The sequence below is a fragment of the Colletotrichum spaethianum genome (genome assembly GCF_022836535.1).
Source record: "Colletotrichum spaethianum MAFF 239500 DNA, contig40, whole genome shotgun sequence".
NCBI lineage: Eukaryota > Fungi > Ascomycota > Sordariomycetes > Glomerellales > Glomerellaceae > Colletotrichum > Colletotrichum spaethianum.
In genome coordinates this window covers 365,998-388,278 of record NW_026054810.1, presented here as the reverse complement: position 1 = coordinate 388,278, position 22,281 = coordinate 365,998, and the positions used below count along the sequence as shown (strand labels likewise).

The 22,281-nt window shown below is 54.9% G+C and overlaps 6 protein-coding genes across 6 annotated transcripts; 3 read left to right on the top strand and 3 right to left on the bottom strand.

The window, feature by feature from the left end:
- Window positions 1–103: 103 nt before the first annotated feature.
- On the bottom strand, window positions 104–1,262 carry ColSpa_10962 (drug resistance protein YOR378W; the record flags this gene model as incomplete). Its single annotated transcript, XM_049277174.1, has 2 exons — window positions 104–163; window positions 213–1,262. 2 exons carry the CDS (start codon window positions 1,260–1,262, stop codon window positions 104–106), a joined length of 1,110 nt encoding a protein of 369 aa, XP_049133131.1.
- A 727-nt stretch (window positions 1,263–1,989) lies between these two features.
- On the top strand, window positions 1,990–3,606 carry ColSpa_10961 (uncharacterized protein; the record flags this gene model as incomplete). The annotated part of the gene is made up of 3 exons (XM_049277173.1): window positions 1,990–2,578; window positions 2,630–3,279; window positions 3,328–3,606. The coding sequence occupies 3 exons, from the start codon at window positions 1,990–1,992 to the stop codon at window positions 3,604–3,606; spliced, it is 1,518 nt and encodes a 505-aa protein (XP_049133130.1).
- A 320-nt stretch (window positions 3,607–3,926) lies between these two features.
- ColSpa_10960 (protein kinase rad3) lies at window positions 3,927–9,875 on the top strand (the record flags this gene model as incomplete). Its single annotated transcript, XM_049277172.1, has 8 exons — window positions 3,927–4,057; window positions 4,110–4,274; window positions 4,333–4,429; window positions 4,483–4,959; window positions 5,007–5,255; window positions 5,304–6,542; window positions 6,590–7,061; window positions 7,114–9,875. 8 exons carry the CDS (start codon window positions 3,927–3,929, stop codon window positions 9,873–9,875), a joined length of 5,592 nt encoding a protein of 1,863 aa, XP_049133129.1.
- Window positions 9,876–10,540: 665 nt separating this feature from the next.
- Window positions 10,541–11,904, top strand: ColSpa_10959 (PARP-type zinc finger-containing protein C2A9.07c; the record flags this gene model as incomplete). The annotated part of the gene is made up of 5 exons (XM_049277171.1): window positions 10,541–10,559; window positions 10,752–10,902; window positions 11,005–11,106; window positions 11,168–11,324; window positions 11,380–11,904. The coding sequence occupies 5 exons, from the start codon at window positions 10,541–10,543 to the stop codon at window positions 11,902–11,904; spliced, it is 954 nt and encodes a 317-aa protein (XP_049133128.1).
- Window positions 11,905–13,730: 1,826 nt separating this feature from the next.
- On the bottom strand, window positions 13,731–15,443 carry ColSpa_10958 (uncharacterized protein; the record flags this gene model as incomplete). The annotated part of the gene is made up of 1 exon (XM_049277170.1): window positions 13,731–15,443. The coding sequence occupies one exon, from the start codon at window positions 15,441–15,443 to the stop codon at window positions 13,731–13,733; it is 1,713 nt and encodes a 570-aa protein (XP_049133127.1).
- A 3,865-nt stretch (window positions 15,444–19,308) lies between these two features.
- Window positions 19,309–21,003, bottom strand: ColSpa_10957 (uncharacterized protein; the record flags this gene model as incomplete). Its single annotated transcript, XM_049277169.1, has 3 exons — window positions 19,309–20,198; window positions 20,285–20,681; window positions 20,734–21,003. The coding sequence occupies 3 exons, from the start codon at window positions 21,001–21,003 to the stop codon at window positions 19,309–19,311; spliced, it is 1,557 nt and encodes a 518-aa protein (XP_049133126.1).
- Window positions 21,004–22,281: the final 1,278 nt, after the last annotated feature.

Here is a 22,281-nt window from a genome sequence, read left to right as displayed (position 1 = left end):
GGAATCTCAGTGAACTTTGCAGCGCGGAGATGCCTTGGACTTTTTGGAAGCTATAAATGGTGTTAGAATTCTTTCTACACTCTTTATGATGGACGAGTACTGACTAGAGCATGAGGAAGTACTGGATGGCGTTGAGTGAGGCCCAGCACAAGAAGATGGCGGCCTATTGACATGTTAGGCTCCGAACGTTGTGTTGCCCAAGTTAGACTTACACAGATGGACGTAAAGGAGGCATTTCGCCACAAACGGTTAGGAATGAGCGCCGGGCGGTCCTTTGTGGTCTGCAAGTTCATCCAAAAGGGGAACGCAACTAGCAAAGCGACCGCCGCAACCAGGAGAACAATGTTCGCTGGATCACCAATCTTGGTATAAGAGGATGTTGTCATTGCCAATACGTACAGCAAGAGACCCAATGCAGTACTCATGATGACGGCCCCGATCCAGTCAATGTCCTCGGCCAGACGGCGAGTCCACTTCTTCTCTGATGGCTGATACACCGACGGAAGGGACCAAATCGCTGCCGTTGCCAGGCAGAAGTTGATGATGGCCATCATGTAGTACGCCCAACGCCAGCCGATGGTGTCCGTGAAGATGCCTCCCAAGACCAAGCCGAGCGCGTACCCCAATGGAAACCCAATGCCGTTCATCGAAAACGCAACGTTCCGCCACCCACCTTTGGGGAACGTCTTCGTAATAAAGGCCATCGCAGTCGGCAGGCACGCGGAGATTGAAATGCCCACACACGTTCGGAACAGAATGATCTGAATTCCCGTCTGGGACAGGCCGACGGCGATGGTGAAGACAACACAGAGGTAGCTGCCCGTCAGCCACATGAGCTTGGCGCCGACAACGTCAGCGACGGCGCCGAAGATGAGGAGCAAGCACCCGGCAGCGAGGTTATAGACGGCGGCGGGCCAGAGAATCAGGCTCTCGTCGAGGCCGACATCCTCGGCGATGCGGGGGAGGGCGGCGATAAGGATCCCGGAGCCCATGGTGTTGAGGAAGTTGATGCCGGCGAGGGTGACGATGACTGTAACACTTTTGGCTATTGAGACATTGCGGGCAGGCGAACCACGTGGGGGTTCTGCGTCCGCTGTTGGATTTTGTTCTGGAGTAAGGTTGCCGTGCTGCTTGAAAGAGCTCTGTGTCGATGCATTTCTTGGTGATTTAATAGGGAGCATCTCGATATGGGAGGTTGGATGGAGAGGAGCGCTCTGGACCAACAAGGCCTCCGGCATTGCTTTTTTGAGAGTGATGTTCATGGTGCGGTGTGACGAGCAGATAGAATCAAAAATATAGTGATTGAGCACTTGGACGAAGGAGTCCTGTGATGTTTCTCAAGACTAGTACTTAGAAGAGACTTGGAAAGGAAATCAACATAGAGCGCAAGTGCTTTCATGAAGCACACTGGCGTCAGCCGCGTTACCTTTAATACCCCTAAACCACCCTTGGTGATGCTGGATCTGTGATACAAAGGGCGTAAGCTGCACGACTAGATGCATGGGGCACAGCGACATATTGACACGGGAACTTTGGGATGCAGGCCTGGAAAGAGGAGAGACCGCAACATTGCAAGGGATAGCTTTGCTGATTGATAATCACGCCATGCTAGTGCAGGCAGGAAACACCTTTATCGTATGACCGAAACCGAGTCAGAGATGGCGGGAAATGCGCAGTTTGACGCAAGCTGTCGTCAATTAGTCCCTTTTGGTGAGGAAAATGGACGGTCATCCTGAGGTCAAAAGGCATTTGGAGATTCAATTGGAGTCTGCACAGACCGCTGAGCTTACATAACCCCTTTTTTTTAATTGAACATGTGACCTCGCGTACAGCACCGCGCTGCACAGCGACCACCCCGCCAGCGCGTCAATCTTTAGGCCTAGAGTCGTCAAGGCGCAGTGCTAGCGACGTCGAGCCCTCAAGCAGTAAACGATTGCCCCTTGGCCCTTTCGAACCGATCATCCCTGGTCATACGATGAAGAAGGCACCATGGCCGCAGAACACCATGGCAGGCCTGCTGCCGCTGCCGCTCCGAACGCGCCGCCTCCCTCCACGCTAGCCGCGCAGCTGGTTGAGAACATCTCGGCGTCGACAAAATCCACGCGATCCGACGAGAATGCCGAGCTGAAGAGGCTGTTTGCCGTGATAGAGAAGGTCAAGAATAAGCCCGACCTACTGAAGGATGCCGAGCAGCGGACAGAGCACAACCACATGCTTATCTACGTCTACGCCCGCGTCGTCCTCGAAGGGATCAAGCTTGACGACCCGTTTGCCGACCGGAACCACCTGCGAAACGAGGCACTCAAGGCCATCAACTTTCTGAAAGTTACGATCGAGGAGACGCCAAACGTCCTGAGTCATACTACAGATGGGAAACAGTTTGTGTTTCGCGGGGAGGAGCCGCTTTGGATTTGGGTCTTCCCCAAGATCCTTAGGCTACTGGGGCATTCTCGCTGCCTCGACCTGACGGCGCCCATTGAGGGATTCTTCCAATTCGTGATTCTCGCGGTTATCCGCACGGGGTCTATGTGGAAGCTGCTCTCGTCCATAACACTATACCTGCGCGAGACCAGCAGTGGTGAGTGTTAGATCTGGTCGCATGTTTCGACAGTGTCGCTGACCTTTGTAGCCCTTCTCAACCATCTGCAAGATATGGCACCGAGTGCGGCTGGAAGGGACGTTTCCATAGACATCACATTGCCTTCAGCCGCTGCACTGGAGCTCTTGCTGGGGAAACCCGGCACCCTTTTTGTTCAACAGACCACATACACCGTCCAGCATGTCTCGCAGGCCCTGCGCCAAGCTACGACGTTGATATCAGCCTTGGCACACCATTCAATATCTAAAACTTCGAGTTCCGTATCGCGATCATCGCTGTCAGAACTGACGCCTTGGCTGCTCGATTCCTTGCTTTCCATCCGTGCTGTACAGAACACCTGGCAAGCCGTTGCGCCCAGCCCTAGAGCCGACTTGCTAGAAATCGCTCTAAATTTGCTTCCGAACAAGCCTTCCCCTGCACGGAAATCCTTGGCCTCGCAAAAGGCGTACGCGTTGCTGGCGTTGCTTTGCGCTGAGCTTTCCGCGCATCCAGATGAAATCCTGGGGATTGATGAAAAGAGCCTGACGGCGAGGAAGACATTGTCCCTGGCTCTCATACGTCTGGCTCATGCGTCACTTGTAGACCGGGAGATTGGCAGAATAGCGGCACCGAAAATTGTCTTCCCGCTCGAATTGGCGTGCTCCGAAGTGCCTTCGCTGGGTGAAGCTCATGATTTCTCGGTATGTTAGCAACCGGAGTGACCTTCGAACCTTGACTAACCTTGTTAGCGTTCTATTCGAGTTCTTAAGCAAGCCTCCACGTCTGTCGTTCCTGACTCACTTGACCCGGATACACAACCAGCACGCTTCACTGATCCTGAACTTTGCCAGGCTGTTGAAGATCTTGGCATCGGAAACCATGCCGCCGAGGAAGGGGAGCCCGCGCCCAAACGCAGAAAGGTCTCGATGGGTGCTGGCGAGCTTGATGAATGGACTGCACGTCTTTATGAAGTTCTTCAAGCAGACCCTATCCCCGAGAATGGGACTCTAGAGCATACCTTCCTGTGAGTTGGTCCATCTCATCAGATGTGACTTATTGGCTGATGTTTCTCAGAAACCACTATCCAGGACTCAGCGAAGAAGATCAGTGTTTAGCCATTGACCTTGTCGCCCGCACCTGTTGTGTTGTGGATATGACTGCGACGAAAAATGAGACGATCCTACAGAAAGATAAGAGGCTCCGATGCGCCTCCTGTGATCGGAAACCCAGAGGTACGAAGAGACCCAAGGTGGTTACGGCTCAAGCGAAAAGCGAAGCACAGTCGATTTTCACAAAGCTCATCCACCTCGATTCGTTCAAAGAATCGAGGCGACCAAGAGTCGTTGCTATGATTGCGATGAGGCGGATCATCAACCACGCTGACATTACACAACTGATTGATCTCGAGACTTCTCCTCTGGGACAGTGGTGTCTACAGAGCTTACACAGCTCAATTAGAGAGCTTCGGATTGCTTCGGGGTAAGTCACTTACAAGCTTAGAGTTTGAGCATGCTGACAGTTTTCCCTGTAGGCGCGCTCTCCCTCTCTTCCTAGAAGATACCAACTCCGATACACTTGATGCCACTGTAATTGAACGCAATCGAAAGAACGCACTCAGTCTGCTTAAAGCTGCCTCGGAAAAGGACGCGGTCATTTTCCATGAAAGCGGGATTCTGGCCTGGAGCCAACTTGGACGGTAAGTGCAATCCTGCCTGTGAAGATATGATTTGTATACCAACAAGCTGACCAAACAGGGTTGTGACCGGAGACGAGCTGAATCTCGTGCTGCATAAGTTACTGGAGTATCTTGGCAGTATCAATAGTTTGATCGCAGCCTGTGCCTTCAACGAGGTACGACGGTTACTTGGCGTTTGGGGGGTTCGGACAAGCTAACATACGTCCAGATAATCAGCTTGGCAGCTGCATTGAAGACAACACCCCGCCGCTTGTTTGAGCCCTTTTGGAGAAACCTAGCATACTTCGCTGTTAAGGATATGATATCTCGACCGCAGATGACACGTGCGATTGCCGATCTGCTGCAAATTTCTGTTTCCGACTTCCTTTTGCTTGTTCAGACCCATGCGATGCCATGGCTGGTCTTGATGAAGAAGAAAGACGTCATCCAAAAGATTGCCGAAGCACGGGGCGAAAAGGACATTTGGGTCCCTATTCTGGACACTGCCAATGCTGGCCCCATTCTTGCGCTATTGCTTGTGCAAGATGTGCGGAATATCGAGCAATTCGTCATGTCAAGACTCGTTGAAGTGGCGTCTCATCTGGAGTCCTTTAGCTTGGTTGAGCTGATGCAAGCAGAGGTTGTCACTATCGTCCTCGAGTTGTTGAAGGCAGCGGGCGAGGCGGATGAAGCCCGAAAACCACGGGTAAGAACGTCAGGTCATCGAGGATCTCAGCTGCTAACTTGCTACAGATCATCGAAGCACTTACTTCCTTTTGCTCTATGATGATGGTTGCAAACAAGGAGTCGCGACCGAGGAAGGGCAATACTATTGGAAGGTTTCTCCAGTCCTACATTCTCGGCCTCATGGCCAGACTTGCGGATGTCATTAATGACATGCCCCTTGTATCGCCCCCGGTCGAGGAACAGAGGCGATGCGTACGAGCTATGGAGGAGATGATCAGACTTTGCAAAGCTTATGTGCGCATTGCGCGGCCTCAAGTAAGCAAAATGAGAACATGAACGTGGGGTTGAAACTGACTTGTCCAGATATCCGCTTGCCTGTTGTCAGCGTTGGCGCAGGACGATTTAAGAGAAGCAGCATTTTCTTGCTGGGCAGCTCTGCTCACCTATCTGGAATCGGAGGACGTTGAGGTGTTGCTTGAAACGACATTCTTCGTCATCAGCCACTACTGGCCATTGTTCAATGACAACACTCGACAGACGGCCAAAGGCTTGATCACAACACTGATGACTCAATTCGACATAGTCCTCAGTGAGAACATTAGCAAACTCCCATCATTGGCCCACGTGCCAGAGCTGGCGGATGTCGAAGCCCAGCTCAGCGCAATTCGCCCCGCACTGGATAGCAGCAGAGCGTTTGCTCTTTTTGCTGAGCGCATATCCCACGAGAACTCGGGTGTGGTATTACAGGCTCTGGCTGAACTTGAGACCTATCTCAAGCAAAGCGGAGGGTTCCTTCAAACTTCGACCATCAGCCAACAACCAGACCCAGTTGTCTCTACTTTGCTTCGGGCCTTACTTGATTGCGCGTCGAAGTACAGTTCCATGCAGCTTGACATTGCCAGTCTCTGCACACAATGCATCGGCTTGGTGGGCTGTCTAGACTCTAATAGGGTCGAAGCGCCTCGGGAGCAAAAGTCGATGGTGATCTTGAGCAACTTTGACAACGCAGACGAGACGACTGATTTTGTCCTATTCATCCTGGAGCATATCCTGGTCAAGGCGTTCTTATCCACGACGGACACCAAACTCCAGGGTTTCTTGTCGTTCGCCATGCAAGAACTGCTCGACAGGGTTGACATCAAAGCGGCGTGCGCGATGAAGGAAACCGGCATGAGGGATGGCGCCACCATTTACAGAAAGTGGCTAGCCCTGCCGGAGAGCGTCCGCATGATCCTCACGCCGTTTCTCACTTCCAAGTACCTCCTGACGCCCATGAACGTGGCCGCAGTCGAGTATCCTATTTTCCGGCCAGGCAAGCCTTACGGAAACTGGATGCGCTCGTTCAACATGGATCTCCTACGCAAGGGGCAGAACGGGCATGCGGATCTCATCTTCGAACCGTTGTGCCGCACCATTCGAGTTAAGGATCTGGCGGTTGCGGAATTCTTGCTGCCCTACCTTGTTCTGCACGTCATAATAGGTCATCGAAGTTCGCGTCAGGAGCGCGATAATGTCATAGGCGAACTCGTTGGCATTCTTCAGCATCAGCCCGCGGAAGATGCTCCGTACTCTGAACGAGAAGATATGAAGCTGTATTGCGAGGTAAGTCGCATTTCTCCCTTTAGCGACACTTTAGCTAATCAACCCAGGCCGTCTTCCGAGTCCTTGACTACGCAAGCAGGTGGCTTCAAGAGAAAAATGCCAGACGGAAGACGGATAACGATATGCCCGCTATTGCACGCGTTGAGGATCTGCTAAGCACGATTCCGCCGGTGCTCATATCCCAGCGGGCGATGGATTGCAAAGAATACCCCCGTGCGCTCTTCCACCTTGAACAACATGCTCAGCAAATGGAGGTTGAGAAGAGCGATCCAAGGCAGAAAACACTGCTTCTCGAGCAACTGCAGGACATCTATACACAGATTGACGAGCCTGATGGTTTGGAAGGCATCTCTGCCCATCTCCACGTTTTGGACATCAACCAGCAGATCCTTAGTCACAAGAAAGCGGGCAGATACACCGCCGCTCAGACTTGGTACGAGATCAAGTTAGCAGAAGAGCCTGACAACATTGATGTGCAAGTCGATCTCCTCAACTGCTTGAAACAGTCTGGTCAACACGGTAAGTTGTAATGCAGAGTCGCTTTTGGGAGCAGGTGAGCTGACCAACATAGATGTGCTGCTCAACTACGTCGAAGGCATGCGGACGGATTCTTCGACAGAGAACAAGATTGTTCCCTACGCCGTCGAGGCAGCTTGGGCCACCCGGAGATGGGACACGTTGTCCAAGTACACCAGTCGATTCCACGGCAGTCCTTTGGAAGACTTCAACGTTAGCATCGCGAAGCTGTTCAATGCGTTACAGCAAAGAGGTGCTAACAGCGACACCTTTCCTCAGATGCTGCAGAGCATGAGAGAGAAGATTGCTTCCGCTATGACTCACTCAGCGACTGCGTCTCTGCAGGCCTGTCATGACCTGAGACTCAGATGCCATGTGCTCACCGACTTGGAAATTATCGCCGGGACTCAAGCCCCGGAAAGTGAAGCACACCAAGAAGTGCTTACAGTACTGAACCGTCGCCTCGAGGTTCTTGGAGCATATGTCAGCGACAAGCAATATCTGCTGGGCATCCGCAGAGCAGCTATGGAGCTTTCACGGCATGTACTGTTCCTCCTCTGCATGTACTCTAAGCTAACAAACCACAGGCCTAAGTTTTCTGATCTGGACATTTCATCGCTGTGGCTTTCGAGCGCTCGATTGGCCAGGAAGGCCAACTCAACCCACCAATCGTTTAATGCTGTGCTTCATGCCTCTCAACTTGGCGATGGCGCGGCAGTCATTGAGAACGCTCGACTGTTATGGAAAGATGGCCATACCCGCAAGGCCATTCAGGTCTTGCAGGGTGCTATAGAATCCAACAACTTCATGACGCAGACCAATAGTTCATCCTCCATCCGTGGCATGGATGCCCAGCAGAGGCAGCTGACGGCCAGAGCCCAGTTGATGCTCGCCAAGTGGCTGGATGCCGCCGGTCAAACCAATCACGCTACACTGCGCGAAAAATACCAGCAACCGCCCAAGACAGCATCAGGTTGGGAAAAGGGACACTACTACTTGGGGCGCTATTATAAAAAGGTGTTGGAATCCGAAAAGACACTCAAGCCGGACGAGCAAAGCGATCCCTGTATCCAGGGCGAGTACACGAGGCTCATTATCGAGAATTACCTCCGGTCACTGAATTACGGCACCAAATATCTCTACCAGACCTTGCCGAGAATCCTCACGCTGTGGCTCGAGTTCGGAGCACAGGTCGACAAGGCTCCCGAAGGCAAGGTCTCGTTGTCCCGTGAACTCCATAGGAGGCGAACGGAACAACTGAACCTCCTCCATCAATTCCTCGACAAGTACATCATTCGGCTTCCGGCTTACATCTTTTACACGGCACTCCCTCAAATTGTAGCGAGAATAGCACACCATAACTCGAGCGTCTACGAGAGATTGATGCACATCGTTGTCAAGGTTGTGGAGTCCCATCCTCGGCAAGCTCTTTGGAGTCTGTTCGGTATCATGACAACGAGGCAAGCCTCGGAGCGCAAGGTCCGAGGTCAACAGATTCTGCAGACGCTCAAGGGAGTCTCTCGGAAGGTCGATGGTGGCAGCTACGATCTCAAAACACTTTTGAGGATGGGAGAGAAGCTTGCAGAGCAGCTTTTGCTGGCCTGCAACAACGGAGATTTCCAGAGCAACAGGACCACGGTGGCGAGCATCACGCGGGATCTGAACTTCAATCACAAATGTACTCCTTGCCCCTTGGTGGTGCCGATCGAGTCGTGCCTGACGGCTGCCTTGCCAACGTTGACGGATAACGTCAAGAAACACAAGGCGTTCGCACGCGATGTCATCACCATCGACTCATTCCTGGACGAAGTGCTGGTTCTTGGGTCTCTAGCCAAGCCGCGGCGACTTACCGCTCGCGGAACGGACGGAAGGAATTACATGCTCATGATCAAACCGAAGGATGACCTTCGTACTGACCAGCGCCTGATGGAGTTTAACAGCATGATCAATAGGTCGTTGAAGCGGGACCCCGAGGCCAGCAGGCGCCAGCTGTACATCAAAACATACGCCGTTGTGCCGCTGAACGAAGAGTGCGGTATTATTGAGTGGGTTGATGGGTTAAAGACGTTGCGGGAGATCCTCCTGGATCAGTACAAGACCCGTTCGGTCCACCCAGACTACAATCAGATCAAGCGGATGATGGCTGAGGCGGTGACGGGACCGAACAACATTAAGATGTTCACCGAGGGCGTCCTAGGGACGTTCCCGCCGGTGCTGCAGCATTGGTTTGTCCAGCGCTTCCCTCATCCTTCGACGTGGTTCTCGGCACGGCTCAAGTACACACGGTCTTGCGCCGTCATGTCAATGGTCGGTACCATTCTAGGACTCGGCGACCGGCACGGCGAGAACGTGCTCTTGGAACGTGACAACGGCGGCATCTTCCACGTCGACTTCAACTGCCTTTTCGACAAGGGTTTGACGTTTGCGCAACCGGAGAGAGTTCCGTTCCGGTTGACACACAACATGGTGGCAGCGATGGGCATCTACGGATACGAAGGCCCCTTCCGTCACTGCAGCGAACTAACGCTGGGTATCCTTCGGCAGCAGGAGGAAACGTTGATGACGATTCTCGAGGCGTTCATCTACGACCCCACGCTAGACCTCCAGAAAGAAAAGAAGACGAGCCGCAGACAGGACGGGGCGCCGCGAATGCAGCCCCAGCTTGTGGTTGACAGCATCAAGCGGAAAGTCAAGGGGTTGATGGGGCATGACACGATCCCGCTGGGTGTGGAGGGGCAGGTGGAAGAGTTGATCAAGCAGGCCGTCGATCCGAGAAACCTGGCGGCCATGTACATCGGATGGTGTCCGTTCTTGTGAGACGGAGTTTTGGGGAATCGGAACGGAAGATGATGGTACTATGGACCGGCGTCGTGGGATGATGATGGCCATGAATGAAGGACACGACCTGAGTTGGTGTTGGTGTTGGGGGTGCGGAAAAGGACATGTGATAACCTGGGTCTAAATTCTACTGTAAATGTAGTACATCCAAGCCCTTCTTCATGGAGGAATTTCCATGGGATCCCATCGTCCAGTTAACGAGCAAAGGTGACTGATTGTGATGGTGCTGGTTTCAAATATTGGACAATCCACGGCATTCCATCTTGTTATCGGTCACCACGTGTTCGGCTCAGATCTTGGGCAGCACCCTGCTTTGCCTGGCTGGTGCCTGGCCATCGCTAGGCTACCGCGCAGGGGGGCACGACCGCTGGAGCTCTGGGGAGCTTGGGGCACCTCAACCCCAAGGGCCGTGCAGGCAGGAACATGGCAGTGCAGCGCGCCTGGGAGCTCTTACCTTAAACCAACGACCCCCTTCCACCCCCGATCAGCAATCAGTGACCGTCTGGAGACCAAATTCCTTCATTTCCTCGTTCATCCTCTCTCTTCTCTCCTGCTTCCTTTTCTCTCTCCCAACCTCAACACCTCTCACTTTCTTCAGAAGCATTCTGCGACACTCAATCAGCTGGTCAAGCACAGTCGCCAAGATGCCCGATTACCGTATTGGTAAGTTTGGTATTTCTGTAAATTTCTCTTCCCGTTGGCGGCGAGTCTGGAGCTGCGGTCGCGTCGGGCGAGCACTCGGGCGACGCGTCAAAACCACTGCACCTTACGTCATGAGAGGAGCTCCCCCATCTCCAGCTTCGCAACTCGCTTTCCCAAACTCGCCCTCTCGCCCCGTCAACGCATTCTAACCAGCTCACGTCGGAATAGAGGTCTCGCCGAACAACCGCGCCGGTTGCACTGATGGCGTGTGCAAGAAGGCTGCCGCTAAGTGCCTGAAGGGTTCCCTCCGCTTCGGTACTTGGACCAAGATTATGGATCATGAATCCTTCAAGTGGAAGCACTGGTATGTGACCCCTTTTTCGCTGCATTATGCCTGACTTGCCCCTCATTGCGCGTACGCTTGTGCTACGGCCTTCAGCTACACATGCTGATTTTCATGGCACAGGGGCTGCGTCTCTGGTGAGCAGATGGCGCACGTCAAGGAGCTGTGCGAGAAGAAAGATGGCACTTTCGACTTTGATGCCTTTGACGGTTACGATGAGATGGGGTAAGACCGGTCCTCTCCGTTTGGGAGCCGCAGAAGCATGCACGGCTGACACTCATTTCAGTGACCACCCGGACCTGCAGGCGAAGATCCGCAAGGCCATAGAGCAGGGTCATATTGACCCCGAGGATTTCAACGGCGACCCCTGGATGAACAAGCCCGGCCAGAGGGGCATTCGCGGCAAGAAGCCCAAGGACTGGGATGACGGCGAGGAGGCCGAGGTAAGTTCTCTTGGACTGAGCAATGGCGCACATGGAGGCTCACACTCGACCATAGGAAGAGGAGGCCCCTGCCAAGGGCAAGAAGCGCGGCCGCAAGTCCGCTGCTGCCGATGACGATGAGGAGGAGAAGCCCAAAGCGAAGCGTGCCAAAAAAGCCGCCCCTAAGGCTGAGCCGGAAGACGAGGACGAGAAGCCTAAGCCTAAGGCTAAGCGTGGCAAGGCTGCTGCTGCTGTCAAGGCCGAGTCTGATGAGGAAGAAGAGGAGAAGCCGAAGCCCAAGGCAAAGCGCGGTAAGGCTGCTGCTGCTGTGAAGGCCGAGCCTGAGGAAGAAGAGGCTCCTAAGCCCAAGCGTAGTGCTGCGAAGAAGGCTGCCGCCCCCAAGAAGGCCGCTCCGAAAAAGGCCAAGGTTGAGGAGAGCGAGGAAGAGCCCGAAGCCGAGGTCGCCCCCGAGTCTGAGGCTGAAGAGGAGGAGGAGCCTACGCCGAAGAAGGCTAAAGCGGCGCCCAAGGGTCGCAAGAAGGCTGCTCCTGCTGCCGAGGAGAAGCCTAAGTCCACTCGTGCCAGTCGTTCCCGCAAGTAAGTCTACCGTACGGAGCCTATTCAACATGAGATGATGTTGACTTTTCCAGGTAAATGTCCCTGCACCAGGGAGCATACTCGACTGTCGGTATGGGTTGAGGCATCGCCCCTGAGCAGCCGACTGTAGAAGTGTATCGGGCTACTTCTTTGGGGATCGTCTGCTGGCGGATGCCCATACATCACCTTGTCGTTTCAACGTTGTTCTTTCGAGTTCATACCCACTAATGCGACTCGCAACACCCAGCTGCAAAAGCAGAAGGGGTCTGTACACTATATGTTTGCTTACATTGCTATTTGCTTGCTGGGCTGGAGATGGAAGTCCTAAAACATCAGAAAAGTTGAGAGGTATTTTTTCTCTAATGAGATAATTGGGCTCGAAGTTGGAAGAGTTGATCGGTGGGTACTCCTGGTTAAACAAAGATGCCACTGTCTAGCCTCTTGTTAGGGTCGTGATCTTCAGTGACGACCGGCTGATGTCCTAGACCATCTCCCTAAATCACACCACTCTTCCTCATATCCTCCTGTGTTCTGGAGTCTCTAGATTAACATATTACGTTTTCCCACTCGTCCTTCAAATGCCTGTATTCCCGTGAGAGTTGGTGAGCCAAAGGGTCGATGGCCAACGGTTTCCGACTGGCCGGCCTTGGTTCCAGTAGCGCCATGTCGGATCAACCAGCCAACTCACCGTTTGTGATCGATTAGTTAATACTACAGCAGCAAGTTGGTGCTAGCTTTCGTATACACCCCTCTAAGCAACTGCTTGCTCAAGACTTCGAGATTTGTAGGTCTTTCCAGGCGACGATAAATGATCATCTGGGGTAGAGCGCGTGCTCCTGGCAATGAAAAGATGTCGGTACAGTTTCACCGGCGCATTGGGCGCGGACCCCGAACGTGGTCCGGAAACGCCTTCCAGGACGCCACAGCCGGCTGCTCGATGGGGATCCACAGGGTTCGGCGCCGGACGGCTCCCGGAGCATGGACTTGATCGCTGGGATGCCGCGTGGTCCGGGCGTGCCGGCGCATCTGCCGCCGAACGCCGGCCTCCTTTCTTCCGACGAACTGCATGGTCGGACGGAAGGTGCGAAGCTCCGCCTGGGGGTGGTTCCGGAAGCAGTGTCCACCGCGAGGGAACTTTCACTGCAAGAGTCGTTCGAGACCACGACGGTTTTTGGTCGGTTGGGAAAGGGTGCAGTAAGTGGTGGGGGTTGGCCACGAGACGTAGCCTGCGGACCAAGAACAAAAGCAACCGTGTGAGTGGCCGGCGAGCTCTCAAGGCGATGGTATGGTATCTGTCGATCTTGGAAGTTCAATCGCCAGAGTTGCATAGGGGCGTAGATCTCACAAAGTCGCTAGTCATGCAGTTTCCCAAAGTCATCGTCAGAGACCGGTCCTTCATCTCAGTCTCTGCACACCTGCAGCATGTGAGACGCACATGTTCAGGGTGCTTGCGCAACGACCAGAGGTTCTCACACGCCCGTCAAACCCCGACAGGGGGGCGCGCATTTTCAGTATCGAGTCATGAATCGTTATTGCTCCTAATACAATCTAAACTCCGCTTGTCCGCCGCTATGTAGTATTCATAAAATCGTTACACATTGTGCCAGGCAGGAATCCCCCACAGATTGGGTAATCAATAGAAAAGAAGACGCGCACGTTTTCCCGCCCCAGCAGATCCGGCCGTCTAATCGCAGTACATCCCATCCAAAATGATATGTTCTGTATTCCGAATCCAATGTAAGGCGTCTGTCTGTCTTGGCCCAAGCTCATCACGCCCAACGGCGGCTGGGTGTCCGGTTCATGTGTCTTGATCACTCGTGTATACAATGCTTACCAACGGCGGGGCCGCTGGCTGTCATATACAACCTCGCGCTCGTAAATTCGTTCATCGTCGTACTTGCTTGGCCCACGGCGGTGGTGGTGGTGGTGAGACCGGCGGTCCCAGTCATCGTGCACCCACTCTCTCTCGTACTCGCGGACGCGATCCTTGCGGAAGCGGCGAATATCATCCGACACCTGAACGAGTTCGAGTACATCGTCCTGGTCTGCGTTAGCTTGGCTGGTCATTTCATATCGGGTTGGGTCCGGACTAACATATTTCAGGTATTGCATGATGTAGAAGAAGTACTCAGTCTCCTCAAAGTCGTAGCCAAGCTCAACGATGGCATCGCGAATGACTAGGTCCTTGGTGATTTCCGTCCACATCTCGTTGCGCTTGGTGGGCTGACGGCGCGCGGGAGCACGGTCCTTGGTCTTTTCAATCTCGATTTCCGTCTCACGGTCGTAAACCTGGAGGCTGAGACGGTCTCGCGAGTCCCGCGGCGAGGGCTCGGGGAGCGGGGCCGGGGAAGACAATGGAGCGCCGTCCCGCTCGGGGATGAACTTGGCTCGTCTCACACCGTTGTAACGCTGCCAGGTGACCTCGGCAGAGCCACCGCCTACACCGTCCATACGGACACGCTCAGTTCCGGGCGGCACGTCGATGATAGCCCAGTCCTTGGTGGCGCCGTTCCAGGCCTCGCCCATCTTGCCGCGCGAGTCAATCTTGGAGGTGATGTATTCGGACTCCTCATCGACTGGCGTGCGTGCAGCCGCGGAATGGGCTCTGCGGCGCGATCCGCTGTGGTAATGCCGATCGTCAATCCGGAGGCGGTCGGTGCTCACTACGAGCTCTCTGTGGTCCTGGAAAGCAGGAGACCTACGCTCCCTGCTGGGAGACCGATGGCGGCTTTGTGATCGGTGGATGTCGATGTCGGTTCTGTTGCGGGACGTGGTGATGTCGATATCCAGCTCCCGGTCCTCAGTGCGGGTCTTGGGCCGAGGAGCGGGACGAGGAGGAGGCGGCGGGCTGGGCACGCGGGTGACACCTGAATACATTAGACCTTGCCGGGACCTTGATTCCTGCTGGTACTGCTTGTACTCACCATGGTCGATGTCTCTGTAGTGGGTGATAACTTCTCGCTCAATCGTGGGGCCTCGAATAACCTGAGGCTGGGGAGGCGGTGGTGGCGGCGAGGGCGAAGGAGATGGTACTCGCTCTCTTTCTCTCTCACGCTCGATGATACGCACACCCACACGGCTGCGCTCTCTGGCAGGGGGCGGCGGAGAGGGCGACCTGTGGCGTTCAACGTATCGAGCCCGGATCTCCTGAGGAGGGCCACGGGATGGGCTGCGAATCTCACGCTCATGCTCGGAAATGCGCACCCTCGAACGCTCGAGCTCTTGCTCGTGGACGGGCGGAGGTGTCAAGCTGCGAGCTCTGCGGACGATCCGCTCGCGGTGTTCGCGGTACACAGGGCTCGGGGAGCGTTGGCGGGGCCGTGACAGCTCCCTCGACTCAACCTCTCGGCGGCTCAAGACGAGAGCGCCCGCTTCGGGAGGACGCTCATCGCGCAAGAACCGGAGACGGTCGCCTTCACGCTCGCGCTCGCGCTCTTTCACGCGGACGTCGACTTCACTGAATGCAACGCGGCTTTCGGCCCGCTGTCGGCGGGGTCCCTCGTCGTAAAAACGCTCCTCAAAATCGTTGGAGCGGTAAGCCATCTTTTCCTAGCCGAACGTAAACGGCTTTCGGTTCGGGAGATGTGTGGCGGAGAGGCGTCCGGGTGTGTTTGTTTGAGAGTTGAATGGCGGGGTAGTAAGCGGTGGTGATCGTGTAGCGCAGGTGATAGCGTGAGCGTTGGCGACACTAAATAACCAAGACGCGGGTATCGTGCGCAAACGGAAGAAGCGACCCTGGAAGAAAAAAAATGGATGAACCAAACGTCTCTCGTAGCGCTACGGAACGAGCGACAAGACGTAGGGCAGCGGATGATCTACTTTAATCTGAGGCCGAGCCTAGAGCTGAGCCGGTTTGGGGAGGGAGTGAGAAGAGGGGGTGGAAGAGAAGAATGGGGTGGGTGAGTGAGTGAGTGAGTGAGAGGAAGAGAAAAGAGTCAGAGTGGGAGCAACGTCGTCATACCACAGCAGAACAAGCAGGCTATGTATGTATGGACGTATGAACGTATGTAGGTAAGGTGGTAGCGTGGGCATGTAATAAAGGCAGCCGACGGGTGATATAGGGCGGCACACCAAGAAGCAGGCTGCGTGCTCCTTTCGTGGAGGCTTTTGTGGTCTTGGCTGGTTCGATGGACGACGGATGGAGGGGAAGAGAGGGACGGGAGAACGAGCAAGTCAAGTAAAGAAATGGGAGGGGTTGGCCGGCTCAAGAGCAACGGTGTGAGCCTGTTCTCAAGCGTGGCCAGTGTGTCCCCGTCGAGTTCTGTCGAGTTCGAATCCCTCCCAGCTGTGGGCATGCGCCGCGCGGTGAACCGCTGTCACTGAGCAGGGGTGTTCCCGACGTTTTGTCTACGTCGCTGCGGGAAGCGGGACGGTAGGGATGCCGTCGCAAAGATGATGGAGGGTGTCCAGGTCCTGGGCAGAGAGCGGGCAGGGAAGGCAATCAATCAGTTTGGGCCGACGTTCGATTCAGAGTTTCCAGAAGAATGGCAAATTGCTCAGACGCCAAATGCCTGTCTGCGCGGGCCGGACGTGGCGGTTTAGATGCCCCATCGCGAGGAGTTTGACGACCTTGGCTGCGCGGCCAAATGAGGCAGAGACGGGTGCAGATGGGGATACGGCAGAAGGCTCCAGACACCAGTAGCCTGGGAATCAAGGATACAGCGTAGTGTTGTGCCGGACCAACAGCATCACAGGAACGGGAAGCGGTTGATAGGGTGCGGTTGGGGAGCAGCAAAAAGCAAGCAGAAGCCGATGGGAGAGTGATGGATGACAGACAGACGGACCGACGCCGAAGCAACGGTAGGCGAAGGAAAGAAGCGGAGATGCATAGAAGTGCGATCCAAGTGTTCCATGTGCCGCGCCCTTCCTCATCCATTCATCATGCCACTTGTGTGCACCTGGGAGGCATCCACTTGGGCTCTAGTGGTAGTGGTGCAGGATGAGGTTGCTTGTCAGTCATTGGGCTTGGACGACGGCCTGGGCGACACGAGAGGCAGAGACAGGAAGTGGGCGCCTGGATTCTCACCGATTTCTGGTGCCCAATGGCTGTTGCTTGACTTGTGACTTGCAGGTTGAGGTGCATGGGGGACGAATCCAGTCATATTTTCGACTGCAGTGATCGCCTGGACAGAGGCCCGAACCCAGCATGGCTTCTGCTTGGACGGTGATGCTGATTCGACAGGAGCAGCTGGACTGCAGCAAAACTGTAAAATCCTCGATGACAAAACCCATTCTTGTATGACTTGCAAGAAAAGAAGGCGAAAATAGGTCGAAAAAAGACATGGGAAAACGCTTGGAAAGAGACACCCTGGAAAGGACCTCCCCTCATCTGCCCCGGGCTGACAACCAAGCCTCATACCGTACCTAGTGTACATGGCAACTGCAAGGCAGTGCCTGCACTTTCTTTCCATGTATGCTCCGTTCATTTTACCACAGACGAACAGGCTGACCCTGCTGCTTCAGTCAGCGTTCCATCCGGCCTTGTAATGGCACCCCAAGTTTGCGATAATGGAGCCCCGTGTCCCTGAAAGCTGGTGCCAGTGCATGTATGAAGCTGGACCGGCTGCCCCAAAGACCTGATTTTAGATCTTAGTGTTTCTCTGTTATTGCTGGGAGTTCCAGTGAAACCAGGGGGCCAAGGAACAAGGCCTAATTGTGGAAAGAGCGGGAAGGAGCTAAGACGACGGAAAAGTGGACCCGCAGCTCGCGACCGTCTAGCTTTTCCTCCACCTCAAGTCGTTCTTTCCCATGTCTTCGAGCCTCCCACCACCGCCGCTACCGCCAGGAAGAAGAGGAGGAGAAGCAGCAGCAGCAACGACGGCAGCAGTCATCAGTATCACAAGCACGATGCACCGAAAGGAGCCAATTCTAGATTGACACTTGACAGTGCCTATCTTTTCCCCTCCACTTTTCCCTTCAGTTTCCCCCCTCCTTCTCCCCCCTCCTCCCCTCTCTCCCTCGGTGCCCAGCCCCGTCGTCACATTCACCATGGAAGTCTCCAGTTCATCGCCAAAAAAGACACTGACGCAATCCTGCATCCACCCCAGCCAGTTCTGTCCCGCCTGCCGTCCCCCAAACCCACACCTCACCTTCCTTCGGCTCTGCTCCAACCGACCCTCTACTCCGCCCGCTCTCGTGCTTCCCTTCTTCCGCCAAGGCAGCCTTTGGACAGCAATAGAGACATACACTAGCTGGAACCGCCGCGACGGCTTGCGAGGACATTGCAGCGACCCGCCGTACCTAACCGCCGCTTAGCCAACATCGCCCACTCTCTCCGACCTGAATACTGGAATTCTGACAACTGCCGGCCATGGTCCCTGGGCTAAAATCCCGCCCTGTTCCTCGCCGAATTTCCTTGTTCAACCCGAGACTTTCCATCATTGTGTCGCATTCGCTCGCTTATTCGGTCCTTGAGGCTATAGCAAGGTCTGAGGCTTCATTGCTCCGTGAACATCGGGGCGCCGCCAACCCAATGACATCCCTCGACAGAACAAGCTCTTTGCCGTCAAATGTTTACTGCTAAGTCTCCGCAGTTGGGCTTCGGTTCTCACCGACTCGGCCTGATCGCCAGGACTGACCCATCAGCCAAAGCCTGATCCGATGACAAACTCGCCCATTCGCTCTTTAGATGCCCATCTCCGGAAATTGAGAAATCTCTGGTGTACCTACACAGTAGCTTTCGGTTCCTCGACTACCCATCCTCAGAACCTCGACTTGTGGGATGGGATGATGCCAGGGGAGGCATTTCTGATTGGACGGTCCCGATCCCCTGGAGGACCCTGAAGAGAGACATGCCATCATCCGGACCGTCCACGAGCTGCTCCGACACCCAGCCGCCTCCCATACCATCATGAGACAGGACCTGGTCGACCTCTTTTAGGAAAGTCATCTGCGCCTCTCCGGGGCGACTTGAGCATTGTAGAGAACTGTTCGTCAGCGACCATAAAGCATACCTTGACATGCTCCGAACAATGCTTCTGAAATGTCACCACCTCAGCAGCTTGCTGCTGCATTGCCAGTCGCAAACAGCGCTGCGATTCTCCTGTACAGTGTAAACGTTGTCCACGTGTCACTGGTATTGAGCAATCGGGACGCCCCGCGCGCACAAAAACCCCACCGGTACACTTAAGACTCACGATCACGGCCAGATTTGCTAAATTTTCATTATCAAACACACCGGGTCGCCAGACTCGTGCGCCAGAGCAGCGAGGAAACCGAGTCCTAGGGGTTTTCAAAGCTTAGGAGCTGAGGCGGTCGAACCGGCCTGTAAATCAACCTGCTGGCAGCAAAAGATATACCTCACGCAAAACGATACACCAGTCGTTTGCCCCGAAGCTACCCGGCCACTTCCTCTTGTAAACGTCAAAGGTGGTTCATTATTATGTTCGGTCATCATGGTCATTAGTCACTACCTGGTCTGGTCCACGACCTCATTTCTTATCGCCTTGCAACCCTTGTCTTGTGCTTGTGCCTCTCTCCAGCCTCCAATACTCCTTCTTGCCGGGTTCTGCCCCGTGGCGTCCATTTCTCTCCAATGTCCTTCGCCCACAAGCTCGTATCTTTCGGTTGTGTCCATCAGCTCTTGTGGCGCTGTCGTACCTACGGCATCCGCCTCTACCAACTCCGACCCGTACTTCTCCGTTGGCGAAACCGAGCCCCACGTCTCCGCATACGGCCCCCCTCTGCCGTTGAGAGTCATGGCCTCCGCTTCCTTGAGACGGGCTGCCTCAGCCGCCGCCGCTTGTTGCCGCCTTCTTCGCTGGAAGAGGAGAAAGCCAACGCCGGCAAGGGCGAGAACTCCAACGGCAACACCAATGCCAATCCCTGCCTTGGCCCCGGTTGACATCACTATCGATTTCCCGGTTGGCGAAGCTGTCGGCGTCGCATTTCCATTCGGCTCTGTCTCGAGCGACTTGGTCGTGTTGACGCTGGGGACCGTCGTAGCTTGCGTCCACAGGCCATCGGTGCCTTGGTACAGCTGTACCAAACTGCCGTTTGATCGGTACCATACCCAGGCTTCGTTCGTGTCAAAATTGCTCGTCGCCGCAAAGGGCCCGTCAACGGCGTCCGCCACGGGCCATATGCTTGATTCCCGGTCCGGCATCAACTTCCATTCCCAATCGACGTTCGATACTTGGTGCAGCTTGGCGTCGGTTCCGATATAGAAGATGCTGCGCACATATGTGTGATTGACTGTTACGCCTAGCCCAGTCAAGTTGCTTGCGTATGCGGGCAACGTGAAGTTCGGCTGGATAGACGAGTTGAGGAGAACATCAGACGCGTTTGTCTTCCCATTGACTGTGTCACTGACGAGGGGACGAGGCAGTGTGGCTTTGCGACAGTCAGTATTCACACAGTTTTCGACGGCAGGAGGGCAAACGAACCAAGATGCCATGTCTCGTCTTTGAAGAATCTTGAGATCTCAAAGTTTTCCGAATCTTTAGGATAGACGACAGATATGTTTGACTGGCCAGAGTGCACCGACGTCAGGGCCATCCCCCCTACTGGATCTTGCGAGATAGCCCCTTGGAGTTGCCAATCGGTCTTGGTCGTGTATGACATGACATTGACCTTCTTGTCCTCGTCGTGGAAGAACACGCGGTATCCGTCTTCGGCCCCTAGCAACTCGACCGCCAAGCCCGTCTCGCTGTGGATGGATTCGACGCTGGCCGTCGAGGAGATGAGGTACTCGCCTTTGATATTGTAGTGACCCGTGGCGAAATTACAAACGAAGTAGCCGTTGACGATGGCGCCATCATCGGTTTGATAGAAGATGGAAGCCTGCGAGAGGATGTCAGCCACTGTACATGACACTCGATACTGCCAGACCTACCACAGTCGTCGCCGCCTCCACATCGTACCATCCGGCAGCGGTAAGCGACGTACCGTTTCGAGGCTTTCTTTGAAGCTTGAAGGCGTTGAGACCGTCGTCGGGGAAGATGGGCGTGGAATTGCTGTTGCAAGCGCTGTACAGAAGGTTGCCCGTTGCTGGGTCTTGCATGGCAACATGAGGGCTGAGGTCCGTCCACCAAGCCGTGAGACAAGACGCCGGGGAGGACAGGAGGAGGATCGCCCCCAGGAGACACTTGAAAGATCTCGTCATCGTTGGAGACGACATGGCGTAAGATCCGGCAGTAAACGACAGGAAAGGCCAGCAACGCTTCGCGAATGCTTGGCCTGGCTTCGAAGTCAAGCGCGACTCGACCTCGGAGGAGGGACTCAGTAGTATACGTGTGCCAGGACCTGATAGTCGTGGGAAGTGTCGACTCAAGCAGAGAAGCGGAACATTCGAAGGGGAAATGACCCCAGGCTCGGGGATCGCTCGATTTATCACCGCTTGGTCCACGCAGTACGTCCCCCCGGCGGGGTGGTATCCAACCACAACTCCCTGCATCCAGACACCAACGATTATCGGTATCTCTTCGCGACCTGGTCGCAAAGAGCAACCACCACTTGACTTGCAGTCGAGCTACTGCCGGCTAACCCCGGTGAGACCAAAATGCGGTTTTGCTGCATCTTCACGGGTCCCTCCGCGCTCCCGTTGGTTCAAAGGTCTGTTCAGCCCATCCAAGGACACCCATCCATGTTGCTGACATAGCAGCAGCCCCGGAAATCGCGTGTGATTACTTCGGGGCCTTCCGCGACTGAGACTGTCATTGGGCAAACAGACGAGCTTATGAGGAGAGTATTGACAAATAAAGCCCATGCCGCGGTCAGGGGCCCTGAAGAAAATGTGCTGGCCAGGCCCAATACGCGATAGTGCATGCATGGATATTCATCCAACGCCTCGGTTGTGGCGTTTCTGGTAGGGCTTGGGGTGCTTGTTCAGATGAGCCAACAAACCGTCGATGCGCGTACCTGTGTTGAATGAATCAAAGCGGTTGTTGGGCGTCGAGGAAGTTGGGGGCTGCAGCGGTGCGGCTGGACCAGCAGCATTGAGGCAATGATGACTGGTCATGTCAGCTCAAAATTTCAGGTCGACCATGGCCAATGTTGATTTGCCCACTTGCAAACGCGCCAAGCAGCCCTGGGCCTCCTCTCCTTCGGAACAGCTTCTACCGCGCTGCCTCTGCAGCGAGTTCAACGACTGTCGAAGATAACCAGCCTCCTCACGACCCACGACCATCGGCCCATGGATCAGGGGCAGGCGGCCAGAAAGGCCTTCTGTTCCCTTGCGATATTTCTTGGGTCTTCTTTCCTCGTTGGAGCGGCTCAGCGTCTGCGCTGCAACCACAGCCTGCAGCGCCCATTTCTCGAGATGGGGGGGGGGGGAAACCACTCAAAAGCAGGACATTGGACGCATCTCGCACATATTGCTTACTGAGCGCCCCGCCCCACCCCCTGACAAGGGCTCGCCGGGCTCATCCCAGGACCTGAACAG